This window comes from Cynocephalus volans, chromosome 10, assembly GCF_027409185.1.
Source record: "Cynocephalus volans isolate mCynVol1 chromosome 10, mCynVol1.pri, whole genome shotgun sequence".
NCBI classification, from domain to species: Eukaryota; Metazoa; Chordata; class Mammalia; order Dermoptera; family Cynocephalidae; genus Cynocephalus; species Cynocephalus volans.
The window spans coordinates 132,041,855-132,063,735 of record NC_084469.1 but is presented as its reverse complement, the minus strand read 5'-3'; the positions used below and the strand labels follow the sequence as shown (position 1 = coordinate 132,063,735).

At 45.2% G+C, this 21,881-nt stretch overlaps 1 protein-coding gene across 1 annotated transcript in view; it reads right to left on the bottom strand.

Annotated features, from left to right (window-relative positions):
* The window catches only part of RANBP10 (RAN binding protein 10), a 60,457-nt gene extending 39,067 nt beyond the window's left edge, over positions 1-21,390 (bottom strand). Inside the window, exons 1-3 of the mRNA XM_063110828.1 lie at positions 21,126-21,390; positions 20,229-20,340; positions 1,811-1,863 (exon numbers count right to left, since the gene is read on the bottom strand). Coding sequence (XP_062966898.1) covers positions 1,811-1,863; positions 20,229-20,340; positions 21,126-21,360 — 400 coding nt within the window. The 5' untranslated portion in view covers positions 21,361-21,390. The remainder of the gene's footprint in view (positions 1-1,810; positions 1,864-20,228; positions 20,341-21,125) is intronic.
* Positions 21,391-21,881: the final 491 nt, after the last annotated feature.

Below are 21,881 nucleotides of genomic sequence, written 5' to 3'. Positions count from 1 at the left end.
AAATGGATTTTCCTACAATTTTATGTTGGCAATGTCAAAGCAAATGAACAGCAGTTGGCCTCAGATCAGTCAAGAGGGGTTAAAAGTCTCATCTTGTGAAAAGGGGAAACAAGACTAGGCTGGCTCCACATAGCCCATCTCAAAAGAGACTCACGTCAGCCCCGGCAGACCCTGAACACATCCCAACTTGTCTACTCCACTCCATTGATCCCAAACTCAATGGGCCAGCAAAAACAATTTTTACTGAAGGAGGAACATAAGGAACCCAGAATACCAAGCCCAGAACATAATAAAAGGCCACATCCTAAGACAACCTGAAAGACAAACAGGAGGGTTTCTTGTTGCAGGGACATTTGCTTTTGTTCATTTTGTTTAAATTTCATTTACCTTTTAAGACAGATAAAATATTCACACGAAAGAAAATTCAAAATCTTCACAAGTGAATTCAAAAGCTTCTTCTCAGTCCTATTCCCAGACACCTGTCCCTTCCCACGGGATAGCCAATATTACACATTTTTTGTTTTTTGGGGTTTTTTTGGTGGCTAGCCAGTATGGGGATCCAAACCCTTGACCTTGGTGTTATCAAGACAGTATTACCAGTTTTTCTCTAGCTTTGTAAAGATGTTCTACGCATGTACAAGTAGATACAGATATGTTTTTTGTTTTTTGTTTTTTCTTTGCACATTTAATAGCATATTATACACTGTTCTATGTCTTAAGTTTTTCACTTAAATATACATCCAAGAGATTAGTCCAAATCAGTACTTTAAGAGCCCCCTCATTCTTTTTAAGGCTGCATAGTTTTCCTTTGTATTGATTAACAAAAATGTATTTAACCAATCTTCAGGGTTGCTTAAACTGCCATCCAATAACAGATTACGGAAGTTACTTTTATATATTAAGCCCAAAAAAGAGTCAAATTCCTGACAATTAGTGGAATCCTACGCAAGTCCTTATTGCAAGTATTTGAAATCAGCCCATTAGAAAAAATATTAAACACAGACTGGAAAAGACATAGGTTGAAGTACTACTCCCTCTTTGGAGAAAGCCAGCTAATCTGTGTCATAGGCACAAAGCACAGAGGGCCAGGGCATTTTGCTTGCCTCCATGATGGTGTCAGGGCAGCTTACACCATGCCACTTCTGCCACTCAAGGGATGAAGAGCCTTAGAACCATCTTCTGGAACCAATCAGCTCATGGTGGAGGCTTCTGTCTCAACTGTGCCCAGCCCAGGAGTGGGTATGAGCCATTGGGCAGAAAACAGCTGAAGGAGTATGAGGCTGGTGAAGGAGGACCAAATGCAGAGCCCAAAGCATTCCACTAATCTGAGGCTACTGTCAACCCAAGTCTCACACACATCCTGCTATTTATTAAGAAACTACCTTAACCACGCTCCACGTAGGAGGCCACATAGAGAATTTGATCTTTAACATGGTGAAGTAACAAAGGAGCCAGGGCTGGCAATAGTCTTCCTCCCAGCACATGCCTGAGTCTTAGGGTGGTCAGCAAAGGCCAATGGGAGCAAGGGCTATTGAGGCATATCCCCACTGAGAGCAAGCTCAGGTCACTTGGTTTTGACTGCAAACAGTTCAAATTCCATGAATGACAATCAACCGCCAATTAATTTTGGGATGGAAGCCCATACCACCCTAGCCCAATGGCCACCTTTTAGAATCCTCCCCTCAATGGCCTGGCTTGAGGTAGGTGGCCAGCAAACAAAGTCCTCCCCATCCTCTCAGCTGCCACCATGACTCTCATCACAGAATAGATCAGGAAAGCAGAACAAATGTTCTCTTAAACAGTGACTCACCAGGAAGTCTGTTCATGTTGACACCTTGAGCTGAGAGTCCGATTCCCATGTACCTTCAAAAAAGCACATGTAAAAAATTTTTGGTTAGCAAATGATTATGCATCTCCTTTCTCAAATATTTCTTGGTAAAAGACAGAAAAATGAGAAAAGCAATGAATGTAGAGACAACATTCTAGTGGTTCTTGGAAAACATTTACATTTCGGTTTTCTAATGCAAAGCATCTCAATGTCTCATGCAGCTGGAGAAACAGAAGGTAGTGTATGTAACCACGAACCACTGGCTTCAGTTTCAGAGAACAGTGTCCTGAAATCATGCTTCCAGTTCTTTGGCTTTCTGGCTCCTGCTAAAGCAGCAGAATCTATCCCTAAGAAGTGCCTGAAGTTAAGTAGCTCAATCCTAGGTAGTACTTGGCAGAGCAATGCAAGGTCAAACCCACAGGGACAAACCACTCTGTAGCAAGGACCAGAGTGGTAAAAGTACAGCCAGGCTGGATCTGTGCAGGCTCATCAAGACCACTCACACAGAGCTTCTTCTACGGGAGTCTCAAAACTCATTACTCCCCCCATATGTTCCTGCTGGCCTTTCAGTCCATGCAAACCTGGGGGTGGTGATGTGTTAGGTCCCCAAGAACTTCCCACTGCTCCTACCCCAGGTGCCTATGCAACTAAGCCACCCATAGCAAGGTGGGGCCTATGCTGAGGCAATTCTCAAAGATGTCTCAGTGGCACTCCTAAGAGGGCAGGCCAGAAAAGGAAAAAACATTCTTTTTCAGTCTTAATTTTCTAAGTGTACAAAGAAATAGGTATTTCCCCAAGAACTTAGAAAAAAGAGAAATAAGTCATCACCTTCTATGAGTAAAATAGTAGAAACCCACACATGATGCCTGACATTAACCACATATGAGCAACAACGGGTAGCTGAGATGCTCACAATACTCAAAACACCAACTAAGGAGGCTGAGGTAAACCTTCTGGTTGTATCACAATGTGAATGCATTTAATGCCACTGAACTGTATACTTAAAAATGGTTCAAAGGCGGGCTGGCCTGTGGCTCACTCAGGAGAGTGTGGTGCTGATACCACCAAGGCCACAGATTCGGATCCCATGTAGGGATGGCCAGTTAGCTCACTGGGTGAGCATGGTGCTGACAACACCAAGTCAAGGGTTAAGATCCCCTTACCAGTCATCTTTTAAAAAAATAAAAATAAAAATAATGGTTAAAATGGTAAATTTTATGTTATGTATATTTTACCACAATAAAAAACTTTTTTTAAAAAAGCAGTTACATGGGGTTTACCTTAACTTACCCATTTCCAAGTAGCTGTACATTCACATTCTGATTGCCCCCAGTTGTAACTCTGTAAGGAATCTGCATACATTTCCATATCTTGGACTATTTCTTCCCTCTCCTGGCATGCTACACGCACCTATGTACCTGTTTACTAACACTCCCAGGGTCCCCACATCATGGTGCCCCTGCCAGTCCCTCATCTGCAGCAAATGCCTCCTTGCCTTTCTCTGGCTAACTGCACAGCTGGGTTTTGGGAGAGCAGACTCTACCACACAAATAGAAGATTAGGCAGGGAGGAAAAGCTATGACCCACCCACCTTCCTCTGAAACCAGCTATCCCCATGATTCTGGGCAGGAAACAGGAAGAGACACACCCCTGATAACTTGGTCTGCAGGGCTGAAGGGAAAGAGAAGAGAGGGAAAAGAGAAAAGGAAAAAGAACAGCACTTCAAAGAGGAAGCTCCATGGTTCGAATGGAACTTGTCTTCCGCTCTGTGTTGTTTTAAGCAACATTTGGGACACACAGTTGGATCTTTAAAGGTCAAAGATGTGAACCAACGTAGCCTATAGCTGAACAGAACTGTTCAGCCCTTCCCAGGAACAAACAAACTACCTGCCACCTCCTGTCAGAAGGGGCCAGCTTCAAGGACCATCAGGAGCAGAAGCTGTGTAAGCCTGATGGCAAGATTCCCATTAGATTAAAGCCTGTACATTTTCCCAGAAAAACAGCAGCCCAAATAATCAATTTCCTGACTTTATGTGGTAGAGGCTGCCAATATGTGGTAGAGGCTGCCAAAAGCTGGTCTCCATTCCCTCAATGCCTCAGCTGACCAAGCCGCAAATGGCCTTGCAGTCATCAGTCCAACACACTCAAGTGCAACATAGCTAGGAGTTTGCCTGACTTGGATGCCTGCCACACATCCCGCCCTGTTCAGAGGGGCCTGGGTCTGTGCCCAACACCACACGTGGTATCATCCCTGGCAGTCAGGTTTCCTGATACTAAGGTGAGGGCTTCTGTGTGGAGCACACGTGCTTCCTGGGTGACCCTCAACCTTTTAAAAGCTAAAACAAATAGGGAGGTCAAGGGTCACTGAGGAAGAATTATGCTTGCCAGCAGCAGGGCTCTGGTTCCACAATACTGCATAGGAATAAGACACCTGTGCTTAAAATACAAGTTTCTTAGGCCTCCCCACAGTAGAAGCCTCACGTATCTCGAGCAGCTAGTCCTCAACATGTTCCTATAGACTCTCTGTTCCACATGTGGGATGGCCTGGAAGCCAGCCTCTGTACAAACCCCTGCCTCAACTTGAGAATCTGAGTGGATGAGCTAAGGGTAGAGCAGCCAGAGGAAGGTGACACCCATACTTGGGTGCCATGACACCTCCAGGTGTCAATGACACAGCAGCTCCAAAGGAGCCCAAGTTGCATACTCAAATGAGGTCCAAGCTGAGTCAGAATTTAAGGGAAATAAGACCCAACTTTTGAAACACTAGGTGACATTCTTTTCCAAAAGTATTATATTATAAAACTACAAAAACATATAGCCTTCTTTCATCTGGCAAGTCTTCACATACTTGAAGACTATTATCCAACCAGTCTGAGATAAGCAAAGCAGGTAAACGAGCTATAAGGATCCTGTGAATATATTAACAAACACTGAATTGTATACTTTAAATGGGTGAATTGTATGGCATGTTAAATAATATCTCAATAATACTCAACAAACTAGGAAGAAAAGGAAGCCACCTCAACCCAACAAAGGCCATATATGATAAACTCAGAGCTAACATCATACTCAGTGTTGAAAGACTGAAAGCTTTTTCTCTGACATCAGGAACAAGACAAAGACACCACTTCTATTCAGCATAGTACTGGAAATTTTAGCCAGAGTAATTAGACAAGAAAAAGAAATAAAAGGCATCCAAATTGGAAAGGAGGAAGTAAAATTACCTCTGCTTACAGATGACATCGTCCTATATGGAGAAAGCCCTAAAGATTCCAACAAAAAAAGTGTTAGAGCTAATGTCAGTTACCCCATCTCTTGCCTCTCAGTTGTGTTTCTATACAGTAACAATGAACAATTCAAAAAGGAAACTAAGAAAACACTTCAATTCCAATAGCATCAAAAAGAATAAAACATTTGAGAAACTAAACTTAACCAAGGAAGTAAAACACTTGCACACTGAAAACTACAAAACATTGCAGAAAGAAATTAAAGATACAAATAAATGGAAATTTATTGCCTGTTCATGAATTGGAAGACTTAATATTGGTAAGATGTCAATACTGAAAACAAAACTATATTTTTGGCCATAATGTAAAGAAAATGGAATTAAGGTGAAATCTATTATTTTACTAGCTTGAATAGCAATAGCTTTTAGAGGAAAAATAAATAAACTTCTATTTTGGAAAAAAACAAAAAAGATGTCTATACTACCCAAAGCAATACACAGATTCAACACCATCCCTATCAAAATCCCAATGATGTTTTATCCAGAAATACAAAAATCCACAGGTACTCTCAAGGGAGATCAAATGGTCAAAACAATCTTTGAAAAGAAGAACAAAGTTAGAGGACTCACACTTCTTGATTTCTAAACTTACTACAAAGCTACAGTGATCAAAACAATGGGGGCTGGTCTGTTAGCTCAGTTGGTTAGAGTGCTGATAATACTAAGGTCCAGGGTTCAATCTCTGTACTGGCCAGCTGCCAAAAAATACAAAAAAATTTAAAAATTAAAAACAAACAAATTTAAAAAAACAGTGTAGGACTGGCCTCAGTTGGTTAGAGCACAGTGTTATAACACCAACGTCCTGGGTTTGGATCCCTGTACCAGCCAGCCCCCCCCCCAAAAAAGATAAAAATAGAGCAATGGAATAGAATAAAGAACCCAGAAATAAACCCTCACATAAATAGCCAACTGATTTCAACAAGGGTGCCAAGACTATTCAATGCGGAAATGACAGTTTTCTCAACAAACAGTGTTGGCACGTCTGGATAACCATAAGCAAAAGAATAAAGTTGACCCTCTGCCTTATACCATATACAAAAATTAACTCAAATCTGGTCAAGATGGCAGAATAGATGGTCCCCAGCATCACTCTCTCCCACAAATCAACCAATTTACAACTATAAAAATGCAACAACAGCCAAGCTGGGGCCGCTAGAGCTCATGGGAAGAGGAGAGACATACAGAGTTCATGAAGGAGGGAGAAGCCACGATGAGAGAAAGAAAAAACTGTTTGGAACGTTTCAGGCTGCAGCCACTTTAAGGCTGGAACTGCTGAGCGCATGGAGCAGGAGCCAGCAGACGCCGCAGCTATGTCCTTCAGATGGAGTTGCTTGGAGGTGGCAGGCGAGAAGGGTGCCTTGGTGGCCCCCAGAACAGCAAGACCACTAATAGGGTTCCCATGGACCCACACAGGAGCAAGGAGCCAGAACAACTGAAAAAAAGGAGCCATTCAGAGGCTGGTGAGTTATCGCAAAGGACCAGTGCATGGCCCATCCTATGGGAAGTGTTTGGAACACAGGTGGTGCGAGAGACAGGCCCACCGGGAGAACACTGAGACACAGCAAGAAAAACCAATCCACCCACAATCAGCACAGGACCACTCAGAGGAGACTGGTCAGGAATATAGAATTGCATGGGGTGCAGTTTGATAAAAAATCTCAAGCCCAGACCAGAGTTCCTACACAACCCAGGAGCACTGGGTCTCTAGAGAGCTGAAAGTACCTATAAGGTCAACCATTAAACCCTGAGCTGCACAAAAAGCCTTCCCTAGGGAAACAGTAACAAAGCAGCAATTTAGTTCAACCACACAGCTCAAGTACTGGTTCCCACAAGAAGTTCCCCCATTTTAGAAATAAGCAAAGGACAAAAAATTAGTTCCGGCCCAGGCACACCACCAGCACCTTGGGGCCCACCCAGGGTCCTGAGGTATAGAGCTGGGGACCAGACCCTCCGTACAACCAGGTACACCACCGGTGACAGGGAGCATGCATGCCAAAAACATCACATCCATGTGGGTGGCCCACCACAGCCACCGCAGTAATCACGACTGCCGCAAAAATGACTAGACGTCACAACCACCATACAGATGGCCCGCCAGACACTGGAGTGCAGTGACACAAGGAGAGTCACCACTGACCAAAGAAAAGAAGAGGATGTCTCTCTCCATAAAGCCTATTCCAGAGTGACAGAAGAAGCATCTGCTCTACGATAATATTGGGGGACCTGAACACACTACTCAGCATTGGACAGATCATCTAGGCAACAGATCAACAGAGTAACCATTATTCTTTCAGAGGGTGAGAAGAAATCCAGGGTTATCAGTGGGGGGCGGGGTGAGGAAGAGGGGGATAAGGAGAGATTGGACAAGGTGCATAAAGAATAAGTACAATTTGTAACAATATATATACTAGTAATACTGATTTGATCAACATACGTCAACATTGAACCCCCAAAATATGTATAATCAATTATGATTCAATAAAATTTTTAAAAAATTTTTTTTCATTAACTCAAAATGGATCAAAGACTAATCATAAGAGATAGAACTATAACCCTTAGAAGAAAGCATAGGAGAAAAGCCTCATGAAATTGGATTTGGCAATGATTTCTTGGATATGACACCAAATGCACATGCAACAACAACAAAAATACATAAATTGGGTTTCATCAAAATTAAAAACTTTTGTACACATAGGACACTATTAACACAGAAAAAGGCAACCCAGGAAATGGGAGAAAATACGTACAGATCATGTATCTGATAAGGCATTCACATCCAGGATATACAAAGAACTCTTGCAATTCAACAACAAAAAACCAGACAACCCAATCAAAAAATGGGCAAAGGATTTGAATAGATTTATCTAAAGAATGTAGACAAATAGCCAATAAGCACATGAATAGACGCTCAACATTATTAATCATTAGGGAAATGCAAATAAAAGCCACAATGAGATACTACTTCATACCCTTTAGGCTGCCAACGAGTCAAACAATAAGGAAAGCAGGGGAAAAAAGGAAACCCCAAACCTAAACCCAAGCATGTTCTCCTAGACACATACTTCAGTACCTTTGCATCTAAGGAACAGGAAGAATGACATTAGGAGGCAACCTGATATTGCTGATATATGGAGACACTTGAAAATGACTGAGTTTTTAAGGAGCTGTTGGGTCCTTGCTAAAGTTGAGTAATTCAGTAAAAATAGGTATGATAAATTTCTATTTATAGAGGTCCTTGCAGTTATTCATGCCTTCCACAAAGATCCCCTGTGCCCAGTATGGTGCTAGGGACACAAGGGTGGGGGCCTGGACTAAGTCTCTGCTCTCAAGTAGTCTCCAGTTTCAAGTCAGGGGCAGGCCAGAGTCAGGGTGCACTGAGTGGAAACGGGGGATTCTCTAAGTGAAGGCTGAGCCAAGACCTGGCAAAGGAAATGACATGAAAAAAAAAGAGCCTGTTCCATACAAAAGCAGCAGAATATGCAAAGGCATAGGAGCAAGAAAGCAGCCACATGGTTGAAGAACTGAAAAAGTTCAGTGTGGCTGGGTCACAGTCCAGGGAGACCTAAAAAGGGCCAAAGCTGGAGCAGGAAACCAGGTCTGTGAATACACAACCTGCAAGCTAGCTTAAGGAGTCAGAACTTCATGGGAGGTCAATGGGAAGCCACATAAGGGGTTTGAAAGGGCCGAATAATCAAACAGCTGATATTTGGAAAATAGACTGAAGAGGCAAAAGCGGACACTACCAAAGCCATCCCATTAGAAGATGACAAGGGTTGGACAAGGATAGTAGCAGTGGACATGGACTGATGTAGAGAAGCCAAGTGTTCTCTAGAACACAACGAACTAACTGGATGGGGAAAGGGTTAAAGAACCCCAGGACACTGACCAGCACAACCAGTCACCAAAGAAAGGTCAATCCTCTAAGACCTGCTTGGAAATTTTGGAGCCAAAGTGCTCAGCCAGAGTCAGTAGCAGCCATTCTCCAGCTCTGCTCCGGCCCTGGCATTTATGCCATGCACAAACATCTGAACAGGAAACATACCTGCAAGGAATGAATGTATTGGGCAATCCCAAGATTCAAATCTCACCTGTGCCACTGAGTTCGCCATGTGCCCATGGGCACATCACATAGCCTCTCAGAGCTGCTTCATCGGCTATTACCATGAGTCCAGAGAGCCCTCGGTGTAGCCATCCACAGGATCGGACAAAGGAACACCTGGGCACAGTGCTGGGATGGCTGATGGTGGACGACTGTTTGTACAACCCCACTCTGTCCATTAGTTCATGTACTGGAGGCTCTTCCAGCATTGGAACCTGGTAAAGGGAAGTAGGCCATTCTCAAAGGCCTGTTTCTTGGGACGTCTAAAAACAAATGCCTGTTGACGTGGGACTGCCAAGGAGGAAGAAGGTGAGCATTTGCTTCCTCACTGGTAATGGGCCAGGCTATGCTAGGAACAGTAACAGATACAGGCTGCCTTAGTCAGCCTGGGAGGGAAGGAGACAACAAGGGCTCTCACTCTCAGTGCAGGTGATGAAGTAGACAGAGCAGCTTAGCTCCCCACACTTCCCTTCTCCACCAGGGCTTTCTTTTCAGGTAGCAGGACATATCTGAGGAGCTTGGGGGAAAATTTATTTACCCCACAGCATGAGTGAAAGTAAGGTAAACCCATCTGATTTACTCCTATAAGGCAGCAAAACAGAGAAGAAATACCACTTCCCAGAGAAGTGAGATGGCCAGTAAGTATAGAGGGACAACAGACAAGCTCTCCTTGGCAATGAGGCCATGAGTAGGTCTCTAACCTCTCAGTTTCTACCCTTCACTGTCAACACCACAATGCAAGCTGAAGATACAAGAAGAGTCACTGTACCCCCCTGTCTGGCTGCAGAGAGAAGACAGCAGCAAGCGTGTGCTGCTTGAGCTAAGCAGGGTTGAGATCCACCAGACAGCAAAACAGAGGAGCAATGGCACCTGGAGGTGGGCAGCAGAGGCCCTCAGATGACCACACCCACAAGATGGCCAGGCCCACCCAGAAGCTCTCACCGTCCACTGCAGGTAGTGGGGGGCAAATTGGCACCCTGGAAATTGTCTACCCTGAGAATGGAGTGGCAGCTCCTGGGACCCATGCTGCCCTCTGCCCACTCCTGCCTCCTCTGCCACCCAAACAATAGTCTGCTGAAACCCTGCGGTCACATGGAGAGATGCAAGCACACTCCAGTTAGGTTGGATTTTCCTTCTTTCTCTTTGGTTTTCCAGATTTTCTACAATTAACACAAATTATTTTTATAATCATAGAAAAATGACTTTTAAGAACCAGCTAATGGGGCTGGCTGGTTAGCTTAGTTCGTTAGAGCATGGTACTGATAACACCAACGTTCAGGGTTTGATCCTTGTATCGGCCAGCCGCCAAAAAAACACCTATAACATAAAATAAATAAATAAATAAATTAGAAACAGCTGATGACCACATACTGAGGAGGTTGTTGGCTCTCACCCATCAGACTCTCCCCAGGATCACAGCGGCAGACATGCTGGGGAAATTGGCTTTCATGGTCAGCTTCTCAGTATACCCAGTTCCCTGAGCCTCGACAGGAGGACAAAGGTTGTATCAGAAAATACAACCTTCAGAAACAGTCAAAATCCTGGCTGAGGAGAGGAGCTGGGGCCCAGGCTCACAACGCGTCTAGCACGACGCAAGGCACTCATCATGAGACCCTGCTGCAGCAAGGCAGACTCATCACAACTCCAACTGACTAGAGATTCTTCCGTGACTCAGATAGGCCTGGTGGTGAACAGAGGACATGACATTAGAAACCAGGGCTGCTTGACTCTCACACTTTCCAGATACATACAAGGCTAGAGGGAGGAGACTACCCCTTTACTGTAGTCTTCCATCCAGTCCTGAGTGAGAGCTTGGAGCACCCTGCACAGGGGGACCCCTTTGGCAATGAGGCTGACATTTCCTTCCTGCCTCCTCAGGAGAAGCATCTGAAGAATTTTCAAATAACAGGAACACTCTGCAGCAGGACTCCAGAGACAGTACCCCTGACTCTGAAAGGCTGGTCTCAGACACTACAGCCTAATTCAGGACTGCAGGTCTTGGATTTCAACCCACATCTCAGGTATCCTATCAGAAAAGGAGAAGTTGGACCAAAGGGTTCCTAAGTTCTTTCCTGGCTCTGACCTAGAGACTTCAATTCTTTGCCAAATAATTTCTATTTACTTTTGCAAATTTGCCATGCCCAGATGCAAACCCTGGAAGAGTAATGAAAAAGTCAACAAGAAGTCATCAAAGAAAAAGGAAATTATAGACCAATATCCCTTATTAATACAGATGCAAAAATCCTCAACAAAATAGTAACAAACCGAATCCAACAACATGTTAAAAAAATTATACATCATGACAAAGTGGGATTTATCCTAGAAAGGCAAAGGCGGTCCAACATAAGAAAATCAATCAATATAATAAGCCACATTAATAGAAGAACAGAAAAATCAATCATCTCAACTGACACAGAAAAAGCATTTGACAAAATCCAACATTCTTTCATGATAAAACACTCACAATAATATGAATAGAAGGGAACTTCTTCAGCATGATAAAGAACATTTATGAAAACTCCATGATTAGGTTAGCTTAGTGGTTAGAGCACAGTGTTATATAACCAAGGTCAAAGGTTAAGATCCCCATGCCAGCCAGCCACCAAAAAAAAAAAGAAAACTCCACAGCTAACATCATACCCAATGGTGAAACAGTGAAAGCTTTCTCCCTAAGATCAGGAACAAGACAAGGATGCCTGTTTTCACCACTACTAGTCAACACAGTATTGGAGTTCTAGCCACAGCAATTAGACAAGAAAAGGAAAAATAAATCAAATTGGAAAGGAATAAGTAAAACTATTGCTATTTGCAGATGACATGATCCTATATATAGAAACTCCAAAATAATACATACACGGCTACTAGAGCTAATAATCAAAATAAGCAAAGTGGCAGGGTACAAGATCAACATGCAAAAATCAGTTGTATTTCTATATGCTAGGCAATAAACAATTTGAAAAGGAAATTAAGAAAACAATTCCATTTACAATAGCATCAAAAAGAGTAAAATACTTAGAGATAAATTTAACCAATGAGACAAAAGACTTGTACACTGAAAACTATAAAACACTGCTGAAAAAGATTTTAAAAGACACACACAAAAAAATTAAGACATCTGTGTTCATTAGACTGGGAGACTCAATATTATTAAGATGGCACTACTCTCCAAATTCATCCACAGATTTAATGCAATCCCTACCAAAATTCCAACAGTCATTTTTGCAGAAATTGAAGATGATCTTCAAAATCATATGAACTTGCAAGGGACCTCAAGTAGCTAAAACAGTTTTGGGGGAAAAAAAAAAAAGTTAAGAGGACTCACACTTCCTGATTTCAGAATTTATTAGAAAATTACTGTAATCGGGCTGACCCTGTGGCGTACTCAGGAGAGTGCAGCGCTGGGAGCGCAGCGACGCTCCAGCCGCGGGTTCGGATCCTACATAGGAATGGCTGGTGCACTCACTGGCTGAGTACCGGTCACGAAAAAGACAAAAAAAAAAAAAAAGAAAATTACTGTAATCAAAACAGTGTGGTACTGGCATAGGTAGACATATAGACCAATGGAATAAAACATAAACTCTAGAAATAAACTTATACATCTATGGCCAAATTACTTTTAACAAGGGTGCCAAATCCATTCAATGGAGAAAGAATAGGCTCTTCAACAAATAGTGGTGAGACAACTGGATTTCCACATGTAAAAGAATTAAGTTGAACCCCTACCTCACACCATATATAAAAATTAACTCAAAATGGATCAATGAAGACCAGCCTGTGGCTCACTTGGGAGAGTGTGGTGATGATAACACCAAGGCCAAGGGTTCGGATCCCTATATAGGGATGGCCGGTTAGCTCACTTGGGAGAGCGTGGTGCTGACAACACCAAATCAAGGGTTAAGATTTCCTTACTGGTCATCTTTAAAAAAAAAAAAAAAAGAAAGAAAGAAAATACACAGTGATGACAGTTGCATAACATCGTGAATGTTATTAATACCACTAAATTGTACACTTAAAATGGATATAATGGCACATTTTATGTTATATATATTTTATCCCCCATACATGTGCACGAAAAGTCACCAAAAACAACCCCATCTGCATGCCAACATGAGCCTCATCTGGCTTCTCCTGGTGACACAAGTAGGGCTCTGGCACAGAGGTCAACAAAAAGCATCAGAGTAGGGCCGGCCTGTGGCTCACTCGGGAGAGTGCGGTGCTGATAACACCAAGGCCCCTGGTTCGGATCCCATATAGGGATGGCCGGTTCGCTCACTGGCTGAGCGTGGTGCTGACACCACCAAGTCAAGGGTTAAGATCCCCTTACCGGTCAACTTTTTAAAATAAAAAAAAATAAAATTAAATTAAAAAAAAAAGCATCAGAGTATTCTGGCCTCATGTCAGGGTCAGAAGAAGTCCCTCACTGCTAGCACAGAACAAATGACAAAAGTAAAGAACACCACCCAGCTCTTTTTTACTTTCTATCAATTTCTTCTTAGAAGGAAGGTAGATTTTACGGGCTGGCAAGCCCATAGGCACTTTTAATAACTGATACATACATGAACCAACGACTGTGGGACTCAAACTTTTTAAATTTAAGCTCCATCTCAATGGGATGTCTCCAGACCCACAGAGCTCTGATAGGGAGTGAGGAAGAGGAGAGAAGAGATAAGGTCCTCAGCCTCAAAGCTGAGATGGCTCATGAGGACTGTGAGAAGGTACCAGCTCTGCTGCCCACACTGTCAGCTGAAAGGGCCAGTCACTGCTTCCCCCTACTCGAGACTTCGAAGGAGCTCCTGGAATCTCACCTGAGTTTTATTTTGACATGTAATACCTTAGCCACACTCGGGGCCGGCAATCTTGTTCCTATCAGAATCTGCTCCAGATAAAGAAATCAACAGCTTCTACAACAGAGGGGATATCTGGTACTGTGGTTACAAAATGGTCCCAGGGAGACAGTTTAGGAAAACACCAACAGACATTTAGGTCTGAAATGGGGGCTAACATTCAACAACAGGGATTTTATTTCATAGTCTGATGGGCCTGCTAAAAGCCATAGTCCATCATGACACTGGCTACTATGTGCAAGCTGATCCTCCAGCAATCATAACCCCACACTGTCCCTCAGCCAGAAAGCCATGCTGTCACCCACTGAGCCCAATTCTGTACGGGCAATACAGAGAGAACGGACCCACTGAGAGAAGGAGCATTACAGAGATGAATGGACCAGGCCCCAGCACTATTCAAGAAAGAAAAGACCATGAGGCAAAGGGGCATTGAGTCAGAATGTGCTCCCATGGAGAAAGGTGGTTTTGAGCATGGGTCAGGAGACTCTTGTGTACCCACTGCCACCAGCACTATCAAAGCCCAGAGAGCCCACCAGACAGGAAGAGGAAGCCCTAGGCAGGTTACTCACATACCCTGCATTCTGTACTCCTTCCCTAAAGGGCTGACAGAGTCTCAAGTACCAAACTTTTTGACTTTCCAGAGCCTGCCACATTCAAAAAACCAAATGCACTGCCCTTAACCAGAGGGTGTAGCCATTTGGTGCTCCAGCTTAACGTGAGAGGGTTCCCACCAGACCCTACATCTGGCTCTGGGCCCTAACCTCTACCTCTTTGGCCCTAATTACAGAGCTAGAGCACAGCTGTGTGTGGACATGACAAATATCCTTAGATACTCAGACATTACCCTTAACTCTCTAGTTATAGGTGTCCATCCAGAAATTGGCTTTGAGTTTGCTGGTTTGTAATGTTTATCTGGCATTTTTCATTATTTTCAGCCAGGGATCTTATTTAAGCAACCTAGCCCACCATTACATGGAAACTTAAGTCCTAACCATTTCTTAAGCATCTATGTACTGAACCCTTTTTTGCTTGAAATATCTGGAATGGTTTCTATTTTCTTCACTTGCCTCTACTTATACAATGTACGTAATGGCAATAAACGTGATTTTGTTTAAACCTGCATCTCTCTGTCCCTCTGCTATTTTTTTCTTTTTCTTTTGGTGCCTGGCCAGTTCAGGGATTCAAACCCTAGACCTTGGTGTTACAAGGCTGTGCTCTAACCAACTGAACTAACCAGCCAGCCCCTGCTGTCTATTTTTAAAATGTACACTGTGTCAGGTGTTGAAAGATCCTATGCATTCTTTTATAGTTAAAAAAAACAGGGCTAGTGCTCCAGAACCCAAGTATTCCACGTCTTCAGAAGCAGCACAATGTGTTACCCAAAGCTCAGCATCTGCCTGTGAGGCCATCAGCTCCAGCAGGACAGTCAGTGAGAACAGGGCACAACCACTGCCTGTACCTGCCTTGGGCATGGACTGTACCTACTTCTCAGGGCAGGCAGGACAAGGCCTTCCCCAGGTCCACAATGAGCACCACACTTCTTTTTTTTTTTTTAAAGATGACCGGTAAGGGGATCTTAACCCTTGACTTGGTGTTGTCAACACCACGCTCAGCCAGTGAGCGAACCGGCCATCCGTATATGGGATCCGAACCCGGGGCCTTGGTGTTATCAGCACCGCACTCTCCCGAGTGAGCCACGGGCCGGCCCAGCACCATACTTCTTAACAGCACTGTATGGTGCACAAAGACTGGAATGGTGAGACTCAGGGTGAGGGGCCAGCCACAGGATCTAGGCTGGAAGGGCCTAGGCTCAGTTGGCTCTCCATAGCAGGAATGCGGCTGCTCTGGGTCACTGAGCATCTCTCTGGGTCTCCATGGAAAATCATTTTGGGTGATTGTGACTCGTGAGAAAGAGAGAGAGGTGCTTGGGCATAAAACATAGGATGACTGTATTATGAAGATGAACATCAAAATTTTAAAAATAGAAAATAAATAAAGAAAGAAAGGTAGTGTCTTTTGGATGTGAGTTGGCAAACCATTGTATCAGAGAACTCCAGAACAAGAGTCCTTTCACCTCCAAGAAGCCTCCCTGGCTACCAGTTTTCAACATCCCACCCCAACATCTCACCATACAGGGGAAAGGCCAGCCAAGAGATGGAAAAGACAACTGCCATGAGAAAACCATGGCTGCAGCCAAGGACCTGAAGCTACTGGCCCACACTAAACAGGACTCTCAGCCAGAGGAGCCTGACTGAACCAGACAATCAGAGACTCTTCTTCCCTGTCCACTCTCAAAAGCATGGTAGATTCAGAGTCCCCACACACTGCTGCTGCCCTCAGGATAAAGCCCATGCTCCTTGGCCACAGCACACAAGGTACTTTCGATCTGGCCCCTCCCTACCTCATTCTCTGTACTCCACATCTTCTTATGCACTGTTTCTTCTGCCTGAAGTATCTGCTTCTCACTTTATTCACCTAGGACACTCTAACTCCTCTTTCCAGATTCAGCATCATCACCTCTTCTATGAAATTTTCCCCAAACTCTGAGGTACAGAAGGAAGTCTCTCCTCTGGGCACCCCTCCATATGCACACATTGTGGACTGACCCTGTGAGGTCATGTACATGAGCATATCTGTCTCCTCTCTAGACAGGCCTCATGCCTGTGCTCCTGGGGCCCAGGCTTGGGACAAAACAATGGGTGCTGTGTCCTGGTATGTAGAATGGATGAGTACATTGCTGCCTGGCCAAAGAAAATCAGCTGCAGGAGCAAGCGAAAACCGGCTATGGCCACAGACCCCTGCTCAGGGCCTGGGCCCAGGCACCAGTTACAGACGAGAACACCCACACCCCTCTCCACCCCATCCAGTGCTCTAGCCCAGGCTTGCTGTTCTTGGGTAGAGCCACCCATCACATGTCAGGAGGCCTCCGCCACTGGGATGATGTTACAGTCTATTTTGAGGGTCACACTGGAGCATCTGTCAGCCTGGCCAGCCACACCCTCAATGTGTCATCACTAAGAGCCAGGGACTCCCACAGGTCTACAAACTCTGCCTGAGGAAGCTATTCTCTTCTAAGAGACCCTCAGTTTCAGGGCCTACTTGGCTTCCTGGAAAGATCAACCTGGATGCCCCTTATCTCCTGGCACCACTGGCAGAGCTCTGATATCTCCTCTCCCCACCAGACCTGCTCCCAGCTCTGGTGACTTGGCAAAATGCAGCTGAAGCCCATCAGTCTGTGCCAGGATCTTAGCTCAAACACAGCCCCTCCTTCTCCATCACTCTCATATTTGGGGAGTGCCCTGAAAGCCCAGCACCCTGATGTCAAGCTAGTTACCAATCAGACTCATACATCCAACAGGTCTTGCCTGCTGGGAAAATCCTACTCATCCCTCACAACCATGCACAGGCTCTGCCTCCTCTTACAGAGAGCTTTTCAGTCCACTCTTTACTGAGCGGGACACAGGCTTCCTGAGGACAAGGCTGGCCTGTGCTGGCTTTACTTCTGTTCTCCCTGCACCTACCATAGGGCCTGGCACATAACAGGTATGAATAAATATCTATGAACCCTTGAAATGAAACCTTTCTGATTAGACCACCTTAGTGTGTTCTTCTACAAAAGATATCATCAGAACAAAGGCCTTTCTGGAGAACAATGACACTAACAACTGAGTTCATAAACACCTCTTACAAAGGAGATGATCTCAAACCTACAGAAAACAAGTTTACAGATTCAATGGAACAGTAAATCCATCAAGCCCAGCCTAGAGCCTGCCACACTTCTCTGACCCCACTCAGTACTAAGTGCCTTTCAGCTCTGTCCTCTAACACTGCAATCCTGTAAGAATCCAACAGGTCATTCCTTCACTCTTCACTCTATGCAGGGAAGGAATGCAATAGCAGCCCTGATGGGGAAGGCGGCAGCAGCATGGACACATGTGTGTGGGATCAGGCGAGGACATCTGACAAGTTAGGCTGCTCCACTGTGCAAACATCCCAGGGACTCAGGGCTCACCTACAAAAAAGGGTACATCATCATCTGCTCCAGCCACTTTCCAGAGCTGCTATGAGGGTCAAACTAGAAAACACAGAAAAGCTACAGCACCGGTTAATGGGGTCAGAAATATACCTCCAACATGGACGGAAACAAGCCGATCAATGTCTGCCTGCCCTGTAACTGCCCTCGGCCCCCTCAAAAACACGCCTAGCCCATACCAACATCTGGCTGTATCCCAGCCATGAGAAGGTGTTCAGGGATTCCATAAAGAGACCACGAGGGTCATTCACACACTCACCATCTGATTGTGGTCAATTGGAGCAGGCCACTAGAGCATATATCACCTGGGACCTTTTTAAAACCAAGCTTTTCAGATTAGCTCAACAACTATATCTATCACATGTAAAAATGCTGGAAATGGAAGCCGGGAAAAGATGTCCACCTTTTTTAGACTTGCAGGCAATACCTACAATAAGGCAATCTAACATGACACCAGGCCTTTTCCAACAAGATTCACTTAAAACTGAAATGTTATAAGCCAAGTGAGGTCCAAGGTTCGATCCCTGTAACCAGCCAGCCACTCAAAAAAAAAAAAAAAAAAAAAGCCAGTTGAAGGAATCCAGGTCTCTAAGTTTAAACACTCACCTTCTATAAAATTGCATCAATTTGTAGACTATTAAAGTGGTCTCCAACACAAAAATAAATAAATAAATGCATAAACACTCCTCTTCTGAAAAGTTCTTTGCTCACTAGCTCAGCTGTAATCTATAATAAAAGGACTATAGAGAAAACAATCCATTTTTCTCTCTGCAAGTTTAAGAAATGCCCCTCACTTTCTTTGACAAGATGAGACTCCAGCAACAACATTTTAGTCAACATTATAACTATTTTTGAGATGTTCATTTTAAGATGCCATTCTCATTAACACTAGTTCAAGCACATTAAGTATATGCGCTTCTATCAGATGGTGGAAAGGGAAAATAAGAGCTTTAAAGGCCTCCAATAAATAAGTTTCCTATCTGTAAATGCACTAGATGGGGATAGAAGTGAAAGATGTAATAGCTTTCCATGATCAGAATTTCAGAATCATAGAATTCTGGTGTTCAAGACAGCTTAGATGCTGGCCTAGCTCCTTGCAGTGCAGATGAGAGGACTAAGTCCCAAGATCTACCCAAGACCACAGAGCCCTCCCAGGCAGGCAAGTTATGACATCATTGGGGAAACAGACAAGGCTCTGACTCTTGGCAGTCTTGCCCCCAGCACAAGCTCTTGGCCAGGCATTTTGCATGAACCACAAGGGGGACAGTCCCTAGGAGACAGGAAGTATTCTGAACACTCAGGAACACACACTCAGGGTTGGCACAAAGATCACTGGTGGGGTTGGCAGACTTCCTATACTAAACCTAAGGTCTGATGATGAAAACCTTTCCAAGGCAGTTGCAATCATGTTATTTCATAACTTAAACACCTGCTTTGTCATAATCACTAGAAAAAGACTGGGAAAAGAAGATTAAGAAAAATTAAAAACCTCCTCTCTGATTTCCTGTGTCTGTTTAGATCACCCTAAAATAGGGAGTCTCCCTAATGCTGACTTTAATGAGGACTTCCTAAAGCTGGTCCAACTGGTGTTCAAATCCCTGGACTGGAAAACAAGTTTATGAGCAGCAGTGTCACCTGAGTCTCACCATGTGCATGCTGTTTACCCTGAGATGACAGACCACTGGTCCCACAGCTTTGATAAATGCTGCACGATGCAAAGACTCTACAATCCCTTTGAAGCTTACTGGGGTTTCTATATGACTAAATGCTATAAAAAGAAACCTTGAATGCAGCAAGAGTGTGAAAGGAGGGAAGTCACAAACACTACACACTAGTGGGGGAAACCCCATTCTAGACACTAAATTGTTAATGTTAATTTGTTACTTGTTCTCTGATCTGCAAAGTATATAATCATATCATCACTAAAAAAAAGTCACCTGCTTCACCCCCAATGAACCTACTTGCCATCAAGGCCTACTGCTTACACTGGCCATGCCTATAGTCAGGGAACAGAGGCAGCCAAGACCAATGTGGCTCAGCAATTCACACCAGTTACAAATGTCAACGAGGAGACCTCAAACTCTGACCAGAGGAACAGCTCAGTGTTGGGGGAAGAAGGCTGGTAATGAAGGGCTTACCCATCTCTTCCTTTGCTGACAATCTTCACCTCAAAGTAATAAATGCCACAAGCAGCAGGTATGGGGTGGGTGGCACGCACTGAGGCTGCATCTTTGTGATTTTTGCCATGACCTAATGAGAGAGCAAGGAAGAAATTTCAGCAAAAGGAAATGCAAATGGAAGCCTCATTCTTCTCTGCTCCATAACAACTTTACCCTCTGTGGCCAGAGGAAGTCCTTACACGAGGAATAATTAGGCAACTGAGTAAACACACAGACCTCCCACCTTTGGCTCAACTACTCCTGAGAACAGCAGTCCTGCTTGAGACATTGTCCTCCATGCAATCAAAACAAGAGTACGGGCAATGTGGATGCATGTGAGAGATACCCGACAGCTGCTGGCACTCTCCAGAATCCAGGCAGCGCACCTGGGAGACCAGGGGAAGAAAGAGGCGGACCCTGAAGACACCCCCCCCACCCCCACCCAACTTTAGCACAGCACCTGTGGCCCAGTCTGGGAGGCCTGACAGATGGGCAAGCCCATGTGCCTCTGGCTAATGGTGAGGATGTGACCACCCCTTTTTTCAAATCCTTGGAATCTAAGCAGTGGTGAAGGGCCAAGCTGGAGTTGGAGCCAGCCCAGGACAAGCAGGGAGACCCGGACTGGAAGGTCCAGCCCAGCACTGGGTTTGGACACCTGTTACAGTCTTCTTGACATCAGGTGTCTCAGGTCAGAGCAGAGCAGGTAGTCAACCCTCGGCCTGGTCAGCCCCACCACCCTGGACACCCCGCAGGATCTAAGGCCTAGCCCAGAGCACCCTGGCAAGGAAAAAGGGACGTGATGGGGCAGTGGCCGGGCAACACGGCCGCCACGCAGACGCTCTGGCCTTGTCTCCCAGTGACCAAACGGGCGGATACCTTTGTAGTGGACGCGGAGGTTGCCCTGGGAGAGGCCAATGTAGCTGTACTTGTCCTTGGGGCTCCAGGAGCGCGGCAGCGGCGTCTCGTGCTGGTTGACAGCGGGGTAGAGGCGCTGCAAGCGCCGGCTCAGCTCTTGGTCCCCGGGCGACGGTAGCCCGCCCCCAGCGCCCCCACCAGAGGAACCTCCAGCCTGCGGGCTCCCAGCTCCCGGGTCCGCCGTCGCTGCCGCCATCTTGGAGGGAGCTGCTATTGTGTCACTGGGGGCGGGGAGGAGAGGAACCAAGATCCGCCCCGCTCAGCCAATGGCCCGCGAGTCTCCCAGGGCCGCAGGGAAACCGAGTCCAGGTCCGACACCTCTCTTTGGACACTGCCACACCTCGCCACATTTTGAACTCCATATTCCACAATGCAGAGCTCCCCAGAAGCGGACCAACTCAGGATCGTAGGGAACTTTGGGAAATGTAGTACAAACCTGCCCAGCTATCAGCCTGACCAACCGAGACTTTGGGACACCGAGAACTACAATTCCCACCGGCAAAGCGGTTCTGGCCTCTCGGCTCACCTCCCTCTCCCATAGCCTCTGTTTATCCTCTTGTCTCAGTTCTGGTGGCTAGGGTCAAATCCGTGTAGTGACCTACTCTCAGGGCACTCAGCTCCTAGGTCCGAGTCCACCTTTGCTCCTTGGCCTTGCTCCCAGCCGCCGGCACTGGGCTCGGGGGCGTGGCGCAACTTTGACCCCGCCCCCACCACGGG